General features: G+C 33.9%; 1 protein-coding gene across 3 annotated transcripts in view; it reads left to right on the top strand.

Annotated features, from left to right (window-relative positions):
• Positions 1-24,394, top strand: part of Ubx (ultrabithorax) — a 109,433-nt gene that overhangs the window by 73,626 nt on the left and 11,413 nt on the right. For all 3 annotated transcript variants that reach the window (XM_018449338.1, XM_018449339.1, XM_018449337.1), the window contains one exon: positions 9,539-9,947. In XM_018449338.1, coding sequence (XP_018304840.1) covers positions 9,539-9,855 — 317 coding nt within the window. In that variant the 3' untranslated portion in view covers positions 9,856-9,947. The remainder of the gene's footprint in view (positions 1-9,538; positions 9,948-24,394) is intronic.

The raw sequence follows: 24,394 nt of genomic DNA, 5'->3' as shown, positions 1-24,394 counted from the left end.
ATAACGTTGGATATCTCGGAAAGTTTCATTAATAAAAGACATTCTTCGCACTTAATCAAACAAACGCGTTCAGGCATCTGCAGCAACTACTAATTAGCTTTAATCGTTGCCACTTCGTTTACGGACTAATAATAATGCATCCTATACTCCGAAAGAAAGATGCGCATTTGGAGTTACGCGATAAAATTCGCGAAACTTGGTACGTTAATTCACGTAATCCACGCGTCTTTCCATGGAGATAGAATGCATCCGCACGCACCCACTGTGATCTCTTCGAGGGCCATGGCCGTAGAGTTGGAAATAAGGCGGCAATAAAGCATATGTAAAATATATTCTTGAATTCCTTTTAGGACGCAGATATATGTGGATGGTTCGTGGGTCGGTTGCCCGCTGGTAACCATGTCCCCCCTTCCTCTCACAATGGCGGATACGCACACGCATCTACTTTGTGTGCGTGTTACCTGGCGTGTGAGTTTATAGATGCGAAGCGATGTAAGTAAGACAGACGATCCATTTCATTAGAAGGTGTCGCGACGTTACTCACCTGTATTGGTCTCTCCACTTCTCGTATTCGAAATATTTTTTTTCTTTCGACTCTCGCCCTCTTTGGTGATTATTTACGCTCAAAAGAATACTTTACCAAGCGTCTGTCTCATAGTCAAAGGTAAAAAAAACATCGTAGGAAAATCGTAAATTCATTGGCTAAGATAGTACCATTGTAACATCGATGGGTATCCAAAATAAACATGGTGGAACAATGGAAAAAATGTCAAATCGTAAACTATCGTTTCTCTTCGGCAAGATTTTCGCACGAGGAAACAACAATGACGATTCGGATAGGACTTCGAGGAATGGAAACCCTCGGCGTGGAAACGAAGAGCAACAAGAAAGGGAAAGTTCGTCGTTTATTTCCCCTCGGATAGGGGAAACGAGGGAGACGGAGAAAGATGTACGGAGCCGCGAGGTGTCGCCTTACAACCGGCTCGGTTCTCTTACCTATGCCGAGCCTCCTTTGCATGCCATCTCCACCACCATCTCGGTTCGGCTTGCTCCTTTTGTATGCTCCGTCCCACAGCGTCCTCCTTCTCTTCCCTTTTGCTCGAGATGCACCGTTGCGTTCGGTCTTTGCATAATTATTACGATTACCGCGAGTAGCAGCTGGCTCGTTGTAGAGAAGCCATCTCGTATCCTCTCTCCTTCTCTTCCTCCTCCTCCTCCTCCTCTTGCTCCTCTTTCTTGTTCCAGCTTCCTCTTTCTTTCTTATGCCTCCCTTTCGTTCTCGTTGTTGAGTGTCAGAAAATGAGAGATGAAAAAGAGAAGATCTTATATTCGCGTGTGTGTGTTAATTAAATTTCTTGAGAGGATACACGCAAAATTATCGTTGGGATCTCTGCCGGCAACTTTTTGCTCGCGATTAATTGCGTGCTTCGACAGACTGTCAGCCAATCAGCGTCTTCGCTCCATGTCATCAGATGCAGCGATGGCTGAATTACAACGAATCACGTAACTTAGATGCGCGTTAATGGTATTCCGTCTACGAACTCCATTAAAACACAGAGGACGAATATTATTTTGAGTAGTAACGTATATATGAATGACAGCATGACTGATGATCGATTCCGATAATATATATTGTACTATACAATGCTTATGATAATTAGCAAACCATTCGATTTAAAACTGCATTCAGGAATTGAATGCTTTTGTAAGAGCTTTAGATATAAAAATATTGCGTAAATATTATTTATTGTCAGAAAAATTAAAATCTTAATGACGGTTAAAGATCTAAAAATAATGTACAAGGAATATAAATTTCCGAACAATTTCTACAATGCTATATTATGAAAATTTTGGTCATCTTTTTCATTATTCCTGCTTAGTAGAACTCTTCGTTTACGTATAGGAATAAAGTCGCCACCTTGCTTGCGGAATGGTTGCGCGCTTATTCAAAAGTATTCACACGTAAAGCTAATATCTTATTCTTGAATAGGCTACAGCTCCCCTTTCAGTCTTTTTATGGTACATTCCATTAGCTATTAGCAACATTCTTGTCCGCGTCATGTAATTTTTGCTCAATGTATTCTTCATCGTCTTACCGGGCCATGATTACATGAACGGGTTCACCAAATTATCGTCCCTTCCGAAATTATCCAGAGTTTGAAAAGATTATTCCAAAAAAGAATACTACATTTCACGCAATATACAGGGTGTTCAACAAAATTATATGGTAGATGATAGTATACATCATACCGAGTAAAAAAATCGTAGTAAACATATATCGAAAGCTCAACCTTTTTTTCTGAGATATATCTACTACATAAATGCTGAATGGTTTTTTTTAATACCCTGTATAATTTAATAATTGACATAACAATTAATGAATTTTCTCAATTACAAACATATATCTCGAAACAATAGCTTCTTTATATATTTGTTAAATGATAAGTTTTTTTTTTTTATAAATAGCACATAGGTATGTGTAATTTATATAACTTACACAGTTACAATCTTATACTGTTAGTCTAAGCAATCGTAAAATTCAACTTCTCTAAATATTTTTCCTTTTTAATATTTTATTACAATTTGGACTATTTGCTCGTTGGCTTATTGCTGGCATAAGAAATGTTAAGCTTATTACACATAGCAACGAGATGCAACTAAATTCTATAAGCGTTTTATCTGACCACTAATTCTATAGAAGAAATATACGTCTTTGCTGTTCCTCATTTGCGAGTGTCAACCCTTAGTTTATTTATACCGTCAGGTTTTTAGCATGTATTTATGATCGTGAGGTTTCCGTCGTCACACCCCGAGAGGTCGCGTTGCCTCTCCCCTAAAAGAGAGACGATGTCTCGACAGTGTAACGTCGCACTCTTCGTTAGTCTCTGTTGTATATAACTTATTAATTACGGTTGACTAATGCGCTCCAGCTGTGCCACGTAGCAACATCTTACCTTCTCCCTTCGTCCACTAACTTTCTCTCGGTGCTTTCTCAGCAGCCCTTAGGAGAGGAAAGAGAGTACGAAGAGAAAGAGAGAGAGACAGAGAGGGGGGGAGGGAGAGAGAAAGAGTAAAGAGAAGGAGGAGATGCCCTGGCAGAAAACGAGACGAAGGTCCTGGTAGAGCGTAAAAGGGAAGGGAGACGTGGGAGGGGACCTCGGAGGTATGGAAGAAGGTGGGAGAGAAGAGAGTAGAACGCGAGGGACGCTAGGCAGTAACTCACGCCCCCGAGAGGATTACCTACCTTGGCAAGGCTGGAGGAGGGTATATCCCACGTTGAGCTACGATCTTGCTGCGTAGCTACGCGTTCCTCATACCAAGTGTCCTCGGTACTCCCGTGCCGCGTGCAAACAGGGTTCTTTGAGAGCGTGAGCGCGTTCCGGATGGCACCGGAAGACCGAAACTGGTGATACGTGAAGAGACTTGCGTTTCAAATGAAACGGAATATTGTTACGAGATACGCTCAAAGGGGCATTGAGCCCCTATTGCCAAACGAAGTAAAACTAAATATGATAATTTATAACATAAAAAGGCGCGTCAAAACGCGCGTATTCGTGTACAATCATTTATTCTTTTAATTTTTTTTATTGCTATATTTGTGAAAAATTTAAAAATTATTAATTTAAAATATTTAAATTTTAAAATTTAAATTTTAAAGTTATAAAAATAATGGCACTTGTATTAATATCAGAATACTTAATAGTACATATATAGTTTATAAATACGATTATTTTATAAAATTAAAGTTGAATTATCTCTTAAATCAATATTTTTTTATACAGATAATATTTTTTTGAACATTTACAAATCAGTTAATAACACTTAAAAGTTTTTTTAATTTAATTTAAATTTAAAAAAATTATAATTGAAAATGTACAAATGCATAATAATATAGGGTCGCGCAGTACTTATAGGATATAATTTTGCCATACAATACGATGTTTCTATTTTCAGTATGTTTCAAAAATACAATTCAATTTGGTTGCATAAAACTCTATATTGAAATATTAATTATTTAATTTAGAAACAAGAAATACAAGGATTTCCTGACGATTGATGTATCATCAGTCTTATGTACAAAAACCGCCCAACGTTGCGGAAACTCGGGGGGATAAGCCTACAGGAGATATCTCAGGAGGAAGTCTGGGAAGTCCTTCATGGACCCAATTCACTTACTTTGATTTGATTGGTCCCATGTATGATTCGACTTCGTATATATACCTACACGTAACCAGGAGGGAAGCGGAAAAGGAGTGAGGGTTACTGAAGGCAAGCTTTGGTATCGTGTTTTGCAAAGTTATACCGGCAAATCCCCAGCAGCAATCAACGTATTGGCTGTTCTTGTTAGAGTTGGCAACCAGTTAAGTCGCTCCCTTTCTCAGTTTATGGTTGAATACGTCGAAACTCGGCAGATTTCTTTCAACCGTCATTTCCTTTCACATTTGAAACTGTTCTCAACGAGCTGAAAAAAATGTTTCATTACTTGGTGAAATTTTTTTAGTTCAATCGAGTTCCAAGTTTCATATTACTAATTTTTTTTCAAGATCCTTTTTTTATATACTTTTTGAAACAATATGAGAATTAGTTCGAATGAATCAAATTAATAATTATGCATTGATAAATAGTTAAAAATTTCGTAATAAAACACAACTTCGAGAGAGTTGGTAAAAGAAAAAAAAGTTTATTTCTCTCATAATATTTTATGATATGACGACTTTAAACTTTTTTATTATAACTTAAACTTTTGGAAGAACAATTCGTCGGACGAAGGTTTCTGCGAGGTTGAAATTTTTTAGAATATACGGGCAAACATTTTTCAAGAAAGGCGTGAATAACGACCGAAATATTTTTCGCTCTTCTAAACGTGCTCTACGGTTTTCCCACTTTGCTGTTCAGCCAGCCAATCCCTCCCGGCATGCTTTGCCGATCTCCTTTTTCTTTGTTCCTCCAAATGAAAGCATTTTAGGGTCTCAGCATAAAATTTATCCACCCCTTCGGTTAAACAGCTATGCACATCTCTTTTTACTTCACAGGAGTGTGGTAATCTTGATATTTCATCCCTTAATTTCGTTTAGTGCGATATCTCATGGATGAGACGTCATATAGAGTGAGATTCGTAATTTGTAAATTCGAAACATGTAAATTCGAGAGTAAATAATTAAAAACGAAAGATAATCTCTACATCAGTATTATACATTGTTAAAATTTGTATATATATATATATATTTGTATATATATCTAGATGTCACGTAAAAAGTAAAAAATTTTATTATTTATTAATTCGAAAATAGTCACCTGGGATATTTTACATTCCGGCGAGTGAATTATTGTAAAATATTTTGTATAATATAGGATATTGATTAATATTTTTTTTTTCATTTTTTTAATAACTCTTTACGAACCTTTAAATATACATATTTTATCGAAAATCAACAAAGAGAAACAATATTAAAGCATTAATTAAAATTTTTACTTTTAGAAATACATAATAAGTTATTAACGTGCTTATTCCGCTTAATATTTATTTGATTTCTACTTATATTTTTAAAAAAATTATGATTAAATTCCTATCCATAATGTTCTCAAATAATAATAAATCAGAAAACAATAATATACTATTTGTTGTTAATGATAGTGATTTTAAATAGAATGAAAACACATCTCGTTTACGTAAAAAAAATTAGATGACTATTCCCGGGTTAAATAACAACTAAGTAAAAGAATAATATTAAAAGTAAAATATTTTTATCTCCTTTTTTTATATTTTGTAGTCTTTGCTATTTTATATTATACTTTTTTTTATCTCGTAAAAGAAATTAATATTTTCTATGAAAACCTTACAATTGAGAATAAATGTGTGTACGTAATAAATACAGCAAGTAGTGTTATAATATTCTATATTTTTTATTTGCATACAAATATAAGAAATTGGTTTAATTAGGATGGAATGTTTAGTTTTATTTCTAAAATTTGAAAGTTTGTCGCTTTCGATCTACGATGTCCGCGTGTTTCGGAACGCGTGCCAATACAAGGAGAGAGAATGATTCTGCTAGGGATAATAGGAAGGTTTGATAGAAGATTTTGAAATGGAAGGGAACCAGACTCGTTGGGGTCCGTGTGACAAATAACCGTTAAAAACGCAGCGCTGTAACTCCACACCCTTCCATGCGACGCAAACCCGATATGACAACCTAGCGTGAGAATCGCGGGGGTGATAGAGGATGAGTAGAGATGCCCGAAGGGGTAGTAGCCTGGACGGCAGGGCACTTGATTACATCGCGATAGCAAACATCATGTTGATATAAACTTTGTTTCGGGTATGATATGGATACAATGGCTGTCTGGAATTCTGACTGTATGTGCATCAGTCAGGCACCCTGTAACTTTGTACATTTTGTACCTTGTGATAACAGATCAGCGTGATGCGATTATGTGTAAACTTGAAACATTTAGTAGATGATTTGGTTTGTATTAGGATAGTTGAGCATAGTTGAGCATAGTTGAGATGCATTAATTTTGCATGTTTCAAAGAAAGTTGCTATATCATATTTTTTGGCAGTTTTGAAACTTTTGAAAATAGATATCTTTTTTTCTATTATATTTATTATATTAGATTACACCTTTTTCTAGTATATAGGGGAGATCGGGGCTAGTAGGCTCATTTTTCAGTTTCGAATTTTTGCAGACGAAATTAAGAAACTTATCGTAAAAATGAATTCTACGCCAGTTACATACATTTGACTATCTAATAATATTTTAAAAATAAGGGAAAACTGATAATTAATATGAAAAAAATGCATTTTTCTAATGCATTCCATCTGATTTAACTAGCTCCGGGACCGGGGTAAGATGACTGATGGTATAGGGTAATTTGACTAACATTATTAAAATGAAGATTAATGTATATTTTAAGGTACATCTTTGGCTACATATTAACAAAACTTTTATGAAAATGTATAACTTTGTACTAAATAACAATTTATCTAATCTAAATCGTTATCCGAATTGCAGTTATAACAAACATAATACGATAAGTTATTCTTTATGCATTTAGAATGTGCCCACATGTTCACAAAATTATCCTTTTAACTATTCTTAATATCATCACATTATTATTACTACTTCTATTAGACTTAAAAGTAATTTTACAAAAAAAAGAAGGATGTATGAACATATATGGACATATTTCATATATAATTTATTATATTATGTATATTTGTACATTTTCATGCATGAAAGATTTCTTATACATATAATTTAACTATTATTTCATATCTTTATTAATAAAATTCATTAAAACTACAAAAATTACTGCATTATAGGTGCATTTAAAATAAAAAAGAATACTCTCTAAATTCTTTTGTGTGAAACCTCTAAGAGAGTGAAAATATAGCTATTTATGGAACAGAGTGACATCGCTCTGGTAAAAAAAGTTGATAGAGAATGATTGAGAACAGGATTTTTATCAATTTTTATCGTTTTCTATAAGTTTATATCATTTTCTATCGTTGACTCGCGAGCATCATGATTGACCGGATATGAATCCTATAGTGTTTTATCGGATTTAATAAGATTTGTACGAGATTCCTATAAGATCTGATTCAAATTAGTGAATTTACGAACCAAATTTCATATTCGAAACGATAGGATTTTTCTCTATTAACATTTTTACCAGAGCATAGCGAATGACAGATTTTCTAACTAAACAAACTTTAACAATTAATATTTCGATTCGCAAGACAGAATAATGCTTCTTTTTGCTAAATTTTCGTTCATTTCGTGCAAAAACACTTCGAATGAGCCTAATTTTATCGAGATTGGACGTGAGAGAACTAAACATATAACATTTACCACTGAGGTAAATCTCTTTAAAGGAATGAAATATTGCTACTCTTTTTCAAGAAGAGTGAAACATTTTCACTCTTTTTCAAAACTGATTGTATTTTCACTCTTTTAGAGTGAGATTTCATTCCAAGAAGTTTGAGAGTAGATACTATCAGAGTCGTCACTAAATTAGTCATACAGCCCTGTGTCGTGGTTAGCCTACTAGCCCCATCCGTTCATTTTTTAAAAAACATTAACGGTATACGATAACAAAGACAGATAAACAACAAAATCTGTTAGACTTTATTAAGTAAGAATTACACTTACTATCTAAATAGAAATAAAATATTTCAAAGACAATTATATACGATTGTAAAACAAAAACTTTAAGAATAAAAATGTTTACTTAGGTGTATGACTTTTTAAAATTGTAGCGCGTAATTTCTATCATAGATGTGTTCGCAATGAGATGTTATACGGCAGACTGAGCGACAGTTGCTGCTGCGTGCTCAGACGGATTTATGCGTGTCTCGCGCGATTTGTTTGTAACGTAGCCCCGATTATTCTACTTACCCCTATAGTTTACTGATCCTGGTCTCCCCTACTATGTACTTTTTCTAAGTTGTAAACTATTTATGAGTTTATCTGTGAGTCTTCAAGAGTCTGTCGTCATGTTGAATTCTTTATTAATATTTTAGCAATAACTATTCTGTTAATGGTAGTGATCAGAAAATTTAAAAGAAGTTATATTGAAAGAATACAAGAACAAAATAATATATTCATTTTTTATTCTTGGCCATTGGTTAATTGTACTTTTGGAATAATCGATCCAAGTCGAATGCGGAAGGATAAGCCGATAGCAAAAGTCGTAATATTATGGATATTTATGCACTTGGGCACGCACCGTATGCGAGGAAAAATAGAGTAAAAGGAGTCTGCTTACGGCCGAGAAGAGAGGTTGGTTTAGGTTGGATACCGGTGGCAGAGGTGAAACGGGAAGGTTTTTACGAGGCAGTAATGGCCGATAAGGTGAGCTTGCGCCCCCACTGTCGGGGCTTACTCCGCTACTGTACCCAAGTGACTGTTCAACAGTACCTATTCGCTGTCGTATACTCCCTTACTTTCTCTCGGAACGACTCATGCCACGCTTTATTTTAAGCCGTTTACACATTTCCTTTATCGGCACGAGTCTCGTTTATATCGCCGCGTTTGATATTCGCAGTCCCAAAGCGCTGCGGGATATCAGAAATTCGTTAGAATGCTCTTTTAATAAGTATCTTAAGTGGCAGCTCATAAAGATAACATAACTTGTTTTAAAACAAGATAAGCAGCAAGAATGAAATGCCAAATCGACTGAATCTACATTCAATTCCCATCAAAATATCTCGCTAATGTATATATTAATATTTCTCCTGCTATTTTTAAATAAAAATTCAATATGTTTTTATTAATCAATTTTTTAATTTTAAATACTTTGACAACGTTTATGCGAAGATATGGTTTACGTATTATTATCATCAGCGAAATAATAGAATTCTTTTAACGCGCCATCTCATTCAAAGCGTGGCTCGGTATATTTATATAAGAGTGAATTAACATATTTCTGAAGAATGTTATCATCTCAATCGCTGTTTTGTTTGTAATTCTTACGGATAGATATAGCATGAGAAAAGAACAAAAAGAGTTCATCGCAACCCTTGTTTGTTGTTCGCAGGGGCGAACGGAATGCGCAGGCGCGGCCGACAGACCTATACGCGCTACCAAACTCTGGAGCTGGAGAAGGAATTCCACACGAATCATTATCTTACCAGGCGGAGGCGAATCGAGATGGCACACGCGCTCTGTCTGACAGAACGGCAAATCAAGATTTGGTTCCAGAATCGGCGAATGAAGTTGAAGAAGGAGATTCAGGCGATCAAGGAGCTAAATGAGCAGGAGAAGCAGGCGCAGGCGCAAAAGGCGGCAGCGGCAGCGGCGGCGGTTGCGCATCAGCAACAAGGAGGCGGTGGGGGACCAGAGGGGGGCAACTAGGGGTACGCCCTGCATCGGAGCCCCCCTGACCACCCCACCGCCAATCCACACCACCCTCTACTAGCACCGCAATGTACACAGCTATATTAAAGGTAAGTGTGATTTTTTTTATTTATACTTCCATTTCTTCCTGAGAGCTAATCGTCAAGTCGTAATATGATTTTTTTTGAAAAAAAAAAAAAAAAGATTTATCGATCTTTTTAAAGCATTTTAGTACCTACATACATATATGCTTATATTTATTATATGTATACATATTATGTTTCTTTGTATTTATATTCTCAATAATGATGTCAATAAAAAAGACATCTTTATATCTACAAAATTGTTTGCTATTATAGAAACATATACATATAACATGTAAATTCAAATAACTATAATTTTATTAATCCTTCGGATAATTACGGTCTTTAAAGACCGTATCAATAGTTTGATTGTAAATTTTGATAGGTAAATTTAAATTTGTAAAAATAAGTAAAATGTAATTCGACTTCTATGATGATAAAAACGTTGTTAAGAGGATCCTAAAGCCGTCTGTATTACCGATTAAATCGTAGTTTTTGTATAACAAATACTTTTTTCTCTTTCACAGATTCGAAAATCCTTTTCCAGGATTAAAGTATACATATTAATACGTATTTGTGAAGTGGAGTTTATGCCGAGAACGATAAAAAATTTTTCTTAAGATTTCAATTTCGAAATTTTTTGTTGTTTTCGGAATAAATTCCACAAATACATATTAATGTGTATACTTTAATCCTGAAAAAGGATTTTCGAATCTGTGAAAGAGAAAAAAAGTATTTGTTATACAAAAATTACGATTTAGTCGGCAATACAGACGGCGTTAAGGATCCCCTTAAACTTTGATAAATGCATCAAAATTTTTTTTTAGATATTTATACAATCCGAAGTAATAAAAAATCTGTTCTATTTTTCAAAGACTCCTATTGCTGACGAAAGAGCCAAAATTCATGTTGTCGAGGGTTAATAATTGTTGTAATATTTATTGTTATCATTTTTTGAAATACTTATGAGTACATATATGTTTTTCGGCAATATTAGAATATAGAATCATCGCAGTCTAGCACTCTTTATAGACTAACAAAGTGGACGTATGCGTTTGATGCAACAGTTAGGATTATGTGATATGCATTAAAAAAACGGTAGTCGTATAAACGTTAAAAGCGGCGTTAAAAATGAGATTCGAGCTTTTAGCAGCAGCGGCTTTAAAATTAAGTTTACTCGGCGGGCTTAATGAGGATAAACCGCATACAAGCGTGCTTTCATAATTTTCTAAGTTATGCTATTCGCGTGTGTTTAACTTGCGCTGAACGTGCATCCCGAGGGAGCGACGAACGCAAACTTGAAATATCATGTCGCGTTTTTCCTGTCGTTTCTGCCAGTATCGAATAAAAAACTTATCAGTTTTATCGCGTTGTGTTTGCTTCCCTTGCTTTAAACGGGTATGAAATAAAATTACGACGTTTCGTATTGTGAATTTCTCAGTTACAAAATCGAAAACTGCCAAAGTACGTAAATTAAAAAAAAAAGAGAGAAAGTCACTTATAAATTAGAAACGATAGATTGTCTGAAGCAAGTGGATGACACAAAAAAGAAAGTATAGAAAGCGCAGTTAGGTAAAAAAAACCTAGACAATGGTACCAATTTCACTGCTCTATCACAAAAAATTTACTGTATAATTTATATTTCTACTCGAGAACCAACTATCCATTGTAAAAAAAATAGAGGGCACGTTCTTTAAATTGGTCGGTCCAGACAATATCAATTGTAAAAAAAGGTTTCCGCTTTTTTCTTTCACACTTTCACGTGAATCTTTGTCGCTGCTGAAAGATATTTACGAGTCTTCGTATATTTGAGCTAAAAAAACAGACTTTAGAAACTCACACTAACTTTAAAAGTAGCATGCAATTTTGATTGTCAATTGTGTTACGCACGTATATTTTCTTTCTTACAAATACGTTTTTTCTTTCTTACAAATACTTTTTATCGACTGAAGCTTACAATATGTATTATATTTTGAAATTTTCGCGCGCGCGCACACACACACACACACACACACACACACACACACACACACACACACACACACACACACACACACACGATTATGTTGTTTTAAATTATTGTAAAAAAGGCAGAGCTCTCTTTTAAAATAAATTTTTTAATGTAATATACATAAGTAAAACATTAAATATTGTAAAAACACTACCATAAAAAAATCACGCAAACTTTAATTTATTGCATATACGTTCTCAAAATATTTAATACGTCTGCGGCAGAAAGGAAATACGCCAGGCGGAGAACTATGATCGAAACTCCTTATTCTTCGGAACCCACTGGAGCGCTTAATATCTCTTTTTTGGTATCTTCGGGCGACGAAGAAGTTCGGGCATAAATTGTGTCCCGATTGCACGTAATATTACGCCAGCGAAGCGATTCCCCGATTAACTCCGTGGATTGCACCGTAATTGTACGCCACTTGAAACGCGATTAAATAACTCTTCACCGGTAATATTTATTTAACCGTGCTTATTTAATCGCCCAGAGTAATCGTAGTCTTGAAATATTATAGAATCGTTATCGATTTCTGCCACAATCATAGAAATATAATAAATGATTTGCTTAACGAAAATTTATATGTATTTGAAAATTTTGTTTATGACTGATTTTATTATTCATTATATTTTTGTATCTTTTTTATCACATATATTTTTTATTTTCTATTTTTCATAATTAATACATTTAATAAATAAAGTAGACAAAAAAACATGTTTGCCATTTTATAAAGAATTTTGTAAAAGTAGGTAAATCGTTCCGAATTCCACGTCCATTATCCGAAAAGGAATAAAATGTAGATTTGCTTCTGTGAGTCGATCTAGATATATGGGAAGATAAATTTTGATAGAGGACATGAAAAAGCAATTTAGGAGAGTTTTAATGGTCAATGTATGAGACAGTCGCGACGATATCGAATGATTAATTTATTTATCCTATCAAGTTAGGATTGCCATGACTGTTCTTATCAGATTTATGTTTAAAAAATGCATTCAATATTTTATTTGTATCTACATGTGCTTATAAAAAAAGGAAATTTTACCGCACAAATATAGTCTAATTAAATATTTTATATAAAAGAAATGATTTTATAATATAAATATTTAATATGTTTATATTTATATATTATATGTGTATATATATATATATATATACGTGTAATATACATGTTACATGTCGTATTGCGCACGACAAACATGTTTCTAAACAGAAACGAGCAAATTATTTATAACCAAGAACATGTCTGATTACAACACTTACGATTAGTAATTATGATTAGTACACTCAAAATCATTCTTTTGTTTTTTTTATATTAATTAATCTTTTTTTTAATTTATAAATATTAGATACTCTTTAAATCTTGAATTCTTATCTTTTTTGTATTTTATGGAGTTAGGTGGGTACAATTTCGAATATGGTACAATTCGGAATGAAATAAAATTTGTGTATTCAATTTTTTAAGTTCAAGTTTGTGTGTGATTTTTTCCTTTACTCTCTACACAATGAGATCAGAGTTACCAAACTTGAAGATTGGATTATTTTATTTTGTTCAAAATTGTACCATATTCGATATTGTATCACCTTACCCTACATGCATAATAATGTATGAATACCAATAGCAATGCCATCTATCGGTTTCAATAGTTTCTGGGTTAAGTTATGGCTGGTTTCATCCTTCCGTTCGTGGGCGTGGCTAAGGCGTGGATATCTATCTTTTGGCGTTGGTTTATTACGTACTATAAAAATTTATTGCTGTTTAATGACACAAAATTATTAATCTATACATTGACTATATCAATTATTAGCAAATGTGTACTTAAGGTACACAAAATACGAAAAATAACATTCAAAATTTGAATTGCTCCATGTAATACTCCGCCAAGCACTTGTTTTATATCTATCTAAACCACTCTCATGGTAGATGGCAGCACGAATCAGCATTACTCTGTCGATAACGGTTTATCTTTCTTACCGACTTCTCTGTCGGTACATAACTTAATTTAGAGGTTGCCTCTACCTACCAAGCAGGATATATTGAGCGGTAGTTCGATGATCGCCCGTAATGCGCTTTATGGTTTGTTTTTATCGACGTGGTTATATAGTAACTCACGACCTTCCTGTTTCTCGGCGTGGTGAGTCGAATCCGGCACGACGCGGGCGATGCGGTCGTGTGCGCGCATGCTGGTATTGGTGTCCTATAAAACGCTCGCCGTGCTGAGTCGGCAGGACTATTCACATTTTCCCCGCGAATGCATTCCCGAAGCTATCGGTCAATAATCCAATAAACCCGCGATTCGCAGTCCCATGAAGAGAAAATAAAGTACGATGCCGCGTGATTTTATTGCGTAGTAAAGCGTGATTTCGACAGATCGATGCGCGATCACCATCGCCTCTTCACGCGCGCGTTTACTTACTCGCTCGCCAAACGGGTAGGTCAGGGATCTTTATTGGCTGTAAAGGAAGACGTTTTACGATCCATAAAAGCGTTTATAGCGCTCAAGTAGTCTTACCTCGGTTCTTACATCCCGGTTATATCCATTACCCCTTCCGCGACCTTTCCAAGGGCGGCCACTGGCACGCGTTTCTCTCTTCCTCTCTCTCTTTTCTCTCTCTCTCTCTCTCTCTCTCTCTCTCTCTCTCTCGAATGCCTTTGAGATTTACAGGTTACGCTCCCGGTAACACCTCGTAAACTTAGCTTAACGACTTTAACCGGGCCTAACTGCTTCCTTCCTGCAATCAGACCCTGACCTACCTTGCACACTGTCGTCCTAGAAAAATTCCAAGATATCAATTGCACGTGGCATTGCTTTGCGATCTCATCGAAAGATTTTAACATGTCTCTTTATTGGAGTATAGAGGTATAAAAATGCTTTAAGAGATATAAACAGTGCTTTTATTCTACAATTATTTACAATATACATATAATACTTTCTCATCAGCATTTTTAGCAAAGTTACATATTTCTTATACTTTTATTACGACAAAATTATTGAGATTTATAATTATACATATAATCAGAATTCTTTTACAAATTACAATAATTATTGGTAATTGTTATTGGTAATTACAGTGAGCAAAATATACGATAAATAATTGGTACTATCATATTTTTAGAATGTGCTAATATTTCTTTCATTATATCGCCGCGTTGACAGAAAATTAGTAATAAATATCTAGTAATCAAAAGTATTTTATTTTTCTAGTAATATAAAGTACGTTCTATAATATTGTTATTATAATAAAAATAACACTAAATATATGGGTACATTGACAATTATCATCAATGTCCTTCTCAATTAATCAAATTATGAAATAAAGATTATCGGAATGTTTTAATTATTGTAATTGCATATATATTTTCATTACTTATCGATGAAATATGAATTTTGCCAAATCTATTTTCAGTTGATGTTAACCTTAAAAATTGAGCAACATTCCAGCTTTTAGTAGGTACCATTGTGTCACGTTCACAATAAGAAACCGCAATATAAATACTGAGAATCCATAAGTTTCGAAGTTCATAAATATAGAAAAGAATTACGCAAGATAAAAAAACAGAATTGATATTGTGTGTTTCCATTTTTCTTTCTGTTTCTCTTTTTTTTTTGTATTTTTTATCTTATTCAATGAAATGCGGTTCATGAAACAGGCAGCGGGCAATATTGTGCACAGACTAAAAATTCTCAATGCAAGACCTAAAATCATGGTATTTTCCTTTTTCTATTCAACGGCATGTATAACATGTGTTTACTTTGTCCAATTAGTTACATGTAACACACGACTTATACTATAATTATCTTAGAGTTTCTTATTGAACAATTTCCCTTTTACTATTTTTTAAATATGTTTCGAAAAATGACTCGTACTAAGGTAAATATTCCAGTAGCCGGACGTTTAAGCGTAGGTTGTCATAAATAGTACAATTTATAATATTAGAAAGGTTTTTAATATAAATATTTGTACTTATTTGAAAGCTCAAGACTTCCTTAAGCAAAGAAAAATTATTTGAACTCACTTATAACAATTATTAATTAAAATATTTAATAAGTAATAGAATGCGTCAGTGCACCAGTGGCCGGACATAACCGGTCGGACACTGGGATGTAATTGTTCCAGTGTCCGTCCACAATTAGAAAATTAGTATGCTGACGGAAAATATTAACATAAATAGATGTTTAAGGTTGTATCTGAGATACGAGGGGCACTACTTATATTTTGAGCCTTGGCAACACTGAGTGTTGTCAGGTGCCATCTGACGTTTCCACTAGAAAGTTTGACATTTTTGACCATAACCTTCTTCAGAACGTTTTGTTATTTGAGCGCGATTTGTATTGTTTACAGTCACTTGAAAATTGTGTCTCAGCGAAAAAATGGAATTTTTTTTAACTCGTGAAAATTTTCGTGCAATGATTTATTACGACTTTCGACGTGGATTATCAAGACAGGAGTGCATCGATCAACTTACTTCCACTTTTAGCGATAAAGCCCCATCCTTTGCCACTGTGAAACGCTGGTATAACGAATTTAATCGTGGTCGCCGTTCGCTCACCGACGAAAGTCGTGAAGGTCGTCCAAAATCAGTTGTTGTGTCAGAAAACATTGATGCTGTGCAAAAACTAATAATGCAAGATCGTCATGTGACATACTGTGAGATTGAGACAACCTTAGGCATTAGTTCCACCAGCATATATAAAATATTGCATGATCATTTAGCCGTGAAAAAGGTTTGTTCTCGTTGGATCCCACATAATCTGACAAAATCTCAAAAAGATGCTCGTGTTGATTGGTGCAAACAAGTGGTTCGAACGCATGCAAAAGTGTATAGATCATAAAGAATATTTTGAAAAACAATAAAGTCATTTTCAATGACAAATTACTGTTTTTTTATTATTAGGCTCAAAATATAAATAGTGCCCCTCGTACAATCGTTGACAAAAGTCTCCCAAATTTGAAATATTTCCATAACTGCGCCAAACGTGTAGTAAATCTAGTGATAACTTATATAAATAGTAGATAATACAATATATTTATTTTTAAAAAGTTATTTTTGCCGCACTTACATAATCTGCCAGTGATTGAGGCATTTAAAAAACCGCAAAATTGTTATGAATAATAATTTCTTTGAAACCGTGTTGTGAAAATTAATCTAATTTTGCAAAAAGTTCCAGTAATTTAGGATCTATACATATAAAAAAAATTAAATTTTTGGTACTATTTCTTCAATACTTTTATTACTAATTGCATTCGACAAAGTTGCGTTTCCCGTAAGAAAATGTCTCTTATAGAACTTTAATACTAATACTGGCCAATTAATCACTTATTTTCAGTATTAAAAATACTATTAATGATATTTTTAATACTTAAAATAAGTTATTAATTGGCCAGTACTAATATTAAATTTTTATAATCATCATAATTAAAATAATAATTACTCTTTAACGGTTTAGTGAATATACTTAAAATTTTTTTAATATAATATATTACAGATAACAAAGGAAGAGTTTCCCGAAGTGTGTGTTTCATCAATTTGGTACTATTTTTGGAATAGCTCAGATACATCCTTAGTGACAAAAGAAAATTAATTCAAATTGATTTTTAAAGTAAAAAACATTTGAGACTAATATTAATTTAAATATATAAAGTTTTGTATAACTGTCTGGTCCCATTGACTGCAGACATGTACCTATGTCCGGACATTTACTGTTTACAACACTTCATTTATTTAAATTAATATTCGTCTCAAATACCGCGCTTTTTAAATATTATAATTTAATTGTAATCTTTAAATGCAATTAAATTATAATACAGTAATAAAAAAAAGTATTTGAGATTAATAATATCTAATAAATTTTGTGTAAGTGTCCGGACATAGGTACATGTTCGGTCATTGGGATGTTTACCTTATAAAATTTAATATAAAATGATATATATATATCTATTAATCTTATATATTAAATTTCAAAAAAATATTACTAATATGATAAATAAAATAAGAAAGAATATATTAAATTTTATCCCATTTATTATATCATGTGTTATTATATTAAATCTCAAAAATAATTTTTGTCACGTTTATGATAATGATATATCAAGTAATTTTTATTTAAGACATGATTGTTACATGTGAGTTATTGCACATTGCATTTACTCTATACGGAGGAGAAATAAACTTGTCTATTCATTTTAAATTAAGAATGGAATGACTCATGTTTGATTCAATAGATAATTATATAATTTTCATATGTCAATGTTACATTGTATCTACATTGTGAACTACCTATGCTAATTAATTTGACCACTCTATTCACTTGGATCCGATATTTCCGGTTTCTAAACAATTTATTATGTATACCGCGCACGCGTACTTGAGATCAGATTAGAATAAAAGTGGAGCGAGTTGAATACATTCCTTGGCTATGCTTACGTGATAAATATCGTCCATTCAATTTATCGTCCTTCTGTTTATGTGTTTTATGATCCTACGATAGTAATAATTTTAATTTGCATTATAGAGTAATTTTTTGCGCAAATTTTCTTATTATCATATAAACGAACGTCACATGGTATACTTTTTGCGAAAAGAGATAAAAATATTTTAGTAGCAATGTTAGTTAAGGTATGTATAAGTATGTAAGGGCGTGATGAACTACGGGCGGAATCCATAGACGTTGCTCAAATTTCGAGATGGTATCAAGCAAGTGATTAAGATGTCATGAATTAATCGGAGAATTGTATTAGCAACTTAAGGGGATCCTAAAGCGAAGCTCAAAATCCGACAAAATCACTAGATGTAGCTGTTTTTCCAGCGCATCGACATGTCTGTTTATACTACCACACAAATCTCTCACGCAACCTATGATACATTCAGTCGCACATTCGAATCAATTTTCGTATAACAAATTCGTCGCGATAAAGCGTCTAAATCTAATTCTAAGAACTCGACGTTATTTGTTTGTGCAAACTACGTGTTTGTGGATCACTATTTCGTAAGTATAGGTTGCAAAACTTTCGTATCAACAAACGTTGTCACGACTTGACAACTTGAGACGCCATTACACTAAGAAATGGTAAAAAATGTATCAATTTCGAAATTTTTTGTCGTTCTCGGCAAAAACTTCACCTCACAAACACGTATTAATGCATATACTTTAATCCTGGAAAAGGATTTTCGAATTTGTGAAAGAGAAAAACAGTATTTGTTATACAAAAATTATATAATTTAGTCGATTTTATACAGGCGGCTTTAGGATCCCCTTAAGACATAGCTTGAGACGGTGTTGAAATTAAGAACAGACTATGAATACCAGCCTTAAAGTTTTGAACATAAATAAAAAAAGTAATGCAATAATAATATAAAAGTAATATAATAATAGGATAAGAAGAAATGAAAAGAAAGAAAAACAGAGAAAAAGAGCAAGAGAGAGCTTTGTTCTTCTCTCATTTCCGCTTCTTCCACGGTTTATATAGCCGAACAATCATCTCACTCACCGTCGCGACTTCCCGCAGAGTGTATCACAATTAGCTGGCATCTTTCACCTCATACCATCATCATTCCTTCTATTCAACTTTCATAAAACCTTCCCCTTTCGTTACATAAAATCTACGGATACTCGAGCCAACACGAGCAAATTTAATGAACTGCTACGCAAAGTTTTGAAAGCTTATTTCAATATTATGATGAATATAAGAGAGTTGGCATTATTTCAGTAGCGCCAAAATTCATGAAAGGATATATTTAGTTACTTTATGGAACATATAATGGATTGTGTAACTTGCAAATTGAGAAAAAACTGAATAGACTATAATTTTTTATTAAACTTATAAAACGTTGTAGCAAAAGTTAAACAACATAAATCAAATTAACGAAGAAGATAAAAGGAGATTTTTAAGGAAATATTATTTTATTTAAAAATATTTATTATAAGCTAATGCTATACCTAAATGTTAAATAAGTAAAGTATATTTATAGGCAATATAATCATGATGTGATTTGATAATATGGGGGGTTCACGATTAATTGTCGTGCTTTGCATTGGAAGTTGCGAAGCGGAAGGTATTTCGAAGCAGCGGGTTTTGCCCTCGCTGTACACAAACTTAAGAAGTAGATGCGGAAAGGAGGGGGACATGGTAGCAACGTAGTTAGTTATACGCCGTGCATGCTGGCAACAGCGTCGGTGTGTTTTTCATTTTCTTTATATCACCCTTGACGCTCGTAAAACCATTACCCATGACCAAGCGAACGCAACTTCTGTATAAGCCCTATCGGTGTGCGCGTATAAACGCGCGACGTTGAGACATTCTTTGATGATACTGGAACTTCTTTTACTTGCGCACTTCTGTAGGTCCGTAAGACGAACCCAATTTCCTCGGCGACGGCAAGTCGACCCTTCGGATTTGTCCGACATGCCCACGGGAAGAATTCAGTTTTCTCGTTGGCGATTGGTTATCTTCTCGATCGTTATCTTTTCGTAACACATTGTTTTCAATGATTTAACTGGCTTCACGTCTTGTTATTACAAAAATTCGAAAAATTACCAACAATCATGCTATCTTGTGATTTTTATTTCAGATCATTTACTGTTAATCAACGTGTGTCATCTGAATTCCTAAAGCATATATGTCATGCTATGTATATGACATATTAATTCTCATTTGTTTGTTAATTTATTTATGTTGTGAACGTATATATATTTTTTGTACACATTAATTGCAAATACTTTTAACTAATGAGTGACTCCTCTAAATTTTATTACAGTTAATGTCTAAAATGTTCGAAACTCTGTTCTCGCGAAGTCAGGAGAACGAGTCGCAGACTCTGATGTCTAGATAAGTCAGTTAGCGACTCGCTTTAGTGCGTTCCAACGTAGTGCGTTTTTTGCATGGATATTTTCTTATTGCTCTTTCTTTTCCCTTTTTCTCTTTCGCTCCCACTCATTTCTAACGAGTGATTCATCATCGGTGTCGCCTTCTCTTCTTTCTCTGATTAACTGGCTGGCTGCCTGGCTAGCTAGCTCGCTGACTGGCTGTTTGGTCCCTGGATCTTCCGTTTATTCTGTTTTTTCTCCTTTCTTTCATCTCTCTCTTTTTCCTTCAAGCTACTCCATATACTTGTTTTATTCCTGCACTGAAGTCATATCAACACATAATTCTTTCTTGTTATTAAAGACGTACTTTTAGTTTTTTCACATATTCTGAGTTTTCTTTTTCGCATATTCTCGTCATTCATTAATATTTCAAATCAGTTGAATTTAAGTTTCATTTTATTAAAATTTAAGATTTTATATAAATTTGCGAATATTACGGTTTCCAACAAATTATTTATATTTATAGTTAAGTCAAGCGTATATTATTATACAAAAAAATATATAGAACAATTTTTTTACTTTAATATCATCTCATTGGTGTGAAAAAAGATACAACAGGAATATTTCTCTTCAAATATTTCGGTTATATCTGCGGTGTAAATACAGCAGGGGGCACAAAGAAAAAATTAAAAGCCAAACATTTTTATTTATCCCTTCTCGCCACTCTACTCATACACGCATCAAATTTTTTCTCAATTTTTTATTTTACAATAACATTTTTAGTAAATAAAATCTTTTGTAAAAGAATTTTTTTTAAAATTGTATTCTTATCTCATTATTCTTTTTATTTTTTTTATCTTTATTATACAACTCTGCTTTAATGGCCATACTCAATCGTTGAAAACATGATGGCACGTTCATATTTTTAGACTGTCGATGTCAGCGATACTAAACTTTTGAAACCAAGTGTTTGAAGACAATACATATTGTAATTTACATGCCGACGTGCGCGCTTCTAGCTTATTTATTTTCCAATAATTCATCATTTAAAAGTGTTTCTATTTAATCTGGTAAAGTTGTTTTATTCAGTACTAATGAATCTTTAAGCGCACCGAGACCGAGTTCGAAATATCCATGCATTTTGATTAGTATTGAAGAACGAGCATCGTTCGTTTCGAAAAGTCCACCTTCGGTCCGGAAGGAGGGATTCCAGTAATTCGGTCATGGAATGGATGGGCGACGACGAGAGAGCGAGAGGAACGATGAAGTGGGCCGGGTGAAGGGATAGGATAGGGATGGGAGGGCGTTTCACGGCACCCTGCATGGGGTAGCTTGCAACCTCACGCGACACTAGAGCCATCTATATCCCGGGAGATTTATGAGTTCCTGGTGCAGCGGCTGCTCGTAGCAACTACACGCTACACAATATCGGTATAGTGCAATGGTAGTGCTGCCCCCTGTCGCGGGACGAGCGCACTGTTGCTCCGCGGGGGTTTCGCGCACTCGCGTTCGTTCAACGCCGTCCTGGTAAAAAATTCTGACTCGATCTCAATCCAAACCCCTCTCCGAGCTATCCACTGGCCCGTCAACCACAGCTTCGACGATGTATGCATCCATAGGTGTACCTGTTCTGCCCTTGAGAAATCGCATATTTTGTACGCTACGGTTTCTATATATCTGCTGGCGTGCGAATTAATATATCTTTCAGGAGACTGTGTACCTGACAAACTTAAAGATGGATGGGAATTTACTATTTTTTGTTATTATAATATTTTATTTGCCACATTAACTGAATAATTTGTATATCGAACAATTAACTTTACTAACAAAAGACGTAATAATAATTGAAGAGTATTTACATAATAATTATTATTATAACCTCCAATTTGACTGAAAAAGTTTCAAACAGTAACACATTTTAATGTAACTGCATATTTTTAAATATATTCTTGATAATATTATCTTCGAATAAATTTGAAAATATTAAAAAAAAATTAAATATTTACGCGTTTGTTCTATTATCAATAGATGATAATTGCGCTAAAAAATAACTCGGGTAGTTCCTACATATAATTAAAATTTAACAGTATAAAAAAAGAGGCGGGTCAAGCTTGATTTTTATTCACGATCGGCCAAGCGTAGAGAATGGCAAACCGAGATTTTCGAACAGCCCCCTAGACACAGCCGTCCGTTCGCACTCCGCGTGATATTCTGCAGGGGTAACCAATGAGTATAGCCCGGAGTGGGGCTTCACCCCTGGTGCTATGCGAGTACGGGACGATGACGACGACGATATGAGTACTGGTATCTACCTATCTACCTATGCTTCTACACTCCATCCCACTTTGCCCCATCCCCTTGATGCGGCCGGTTTACGAGCAACCTGTGGTAACGAGAGCGATAGATAATAACTGCTCCGTGCTCAATTCCACTCCCTCTCACACCCCTTCTCAACCCTTTTGTCTTTCTCTTTTCCAGACACGCATCCGCACAAAAATACACGCATGTGCGCATATACATATTCGTATACACATATATACATATATAAAGCCAGCTGCAACCTTTTTATCTTTTGCGGCTTATTTCTTGAACGTTTCCTGTAATCTGATTAAATAGATCGCACCGATATCGTATGAAGAAAGAGAACCGGTTAAGATTTATTCGAACGGGAAAAATAGGATTACATTCACTTCTGTGTGATATATATTCTATACTGATGTGAACTTATGTCGTGTGTGAGACTCACAAAATTATAATTTTGAAGTTATTTTTACTTCTTAATAGAAGCGTCTCAGCGAATTACATAAAGCGCACGACGTTGTTTTGCAGAGCCATATCGAGAATCGTGTTTCTGGTTTTTGCGAGTTTTAAGTATGAGAATTTATGGTGGCTTAAAAACTCTAGTTTCTCCTTTGGAAATCCTGATAAATGCTCACGGGAAGGATGCTTAGATACGCCAGACTCAGTTTCAGAACATTGCGTACTTTTGGAAGGGCGAAGTAATTCTAGGCCGAACAGCAAACGGCGCGGCTCAAATGAGATACAAGCGTGTGTAAACAATTTCCAAGTAACAAGAATTGTGCGAATTCGAAGTAAATTCTGGACAATTGTTTTGTTTATCCAGAGTCACTGTGATATTTTATAGATATTGATTTCCTCCTTATATAATAAGGGATAAAATTTAGTTGGGAAAATGTAATTATTTATGATAGATATAGTAGAATATGTATACATATGTCACAAAAATAACTTCTGTATATTACACATTTAAAAATTCTGTAGTTATATAAAACTTACAGTTTACTTACGTCTTACACATGTAACATAATCAAGTAAGATATTTTTGAATAGATATAATTATTACATTCATTGATTCATACTATTATTCACATAGAAATTATTTAAAAAAAAAAGCATCTAAGATCCAGCTTAGACCATAATAGGCATTAAACTCTTACTTGTTGTGTATTCACATATACGGTCTTAATAAATCGTTTATTATAATTAAACAATTTTTGTTGTCTTAATTCTGTTATTTAATATTGATTGTGTAAACGCAACAAAATGAAATAGAATTGTAGTGATGTAAAGTTCTCTCTCATTCTCCATGAGACTAACCCTTTCACTCTTAACGTGAACTATTGATATCCCGAGATACT

This window comes from Mycetomoellerius zeteki, unplaced genomic scaffold (assembly GCF_001594055.1).
Source record: "Mycetomoellerius zeteki isolate Tzet28-1 unplaced genomic scaffold, Tzet1.0 scaffold243, whole genome shotgun sequence".
In the NCBI taxonomy this organism is placed as follows: Eukaryota; Metazoa; Arthropoda; class Insecta; order Hymenoptera; family Formicidae; genus Mycetomoellerius; species Mycetomoellerius zeteki.
The sequence above is the reverse complement of the archived record's forward strand: the minus strand, read 5'-3'. Positions and strand labels throughout refer to the sequence as shown.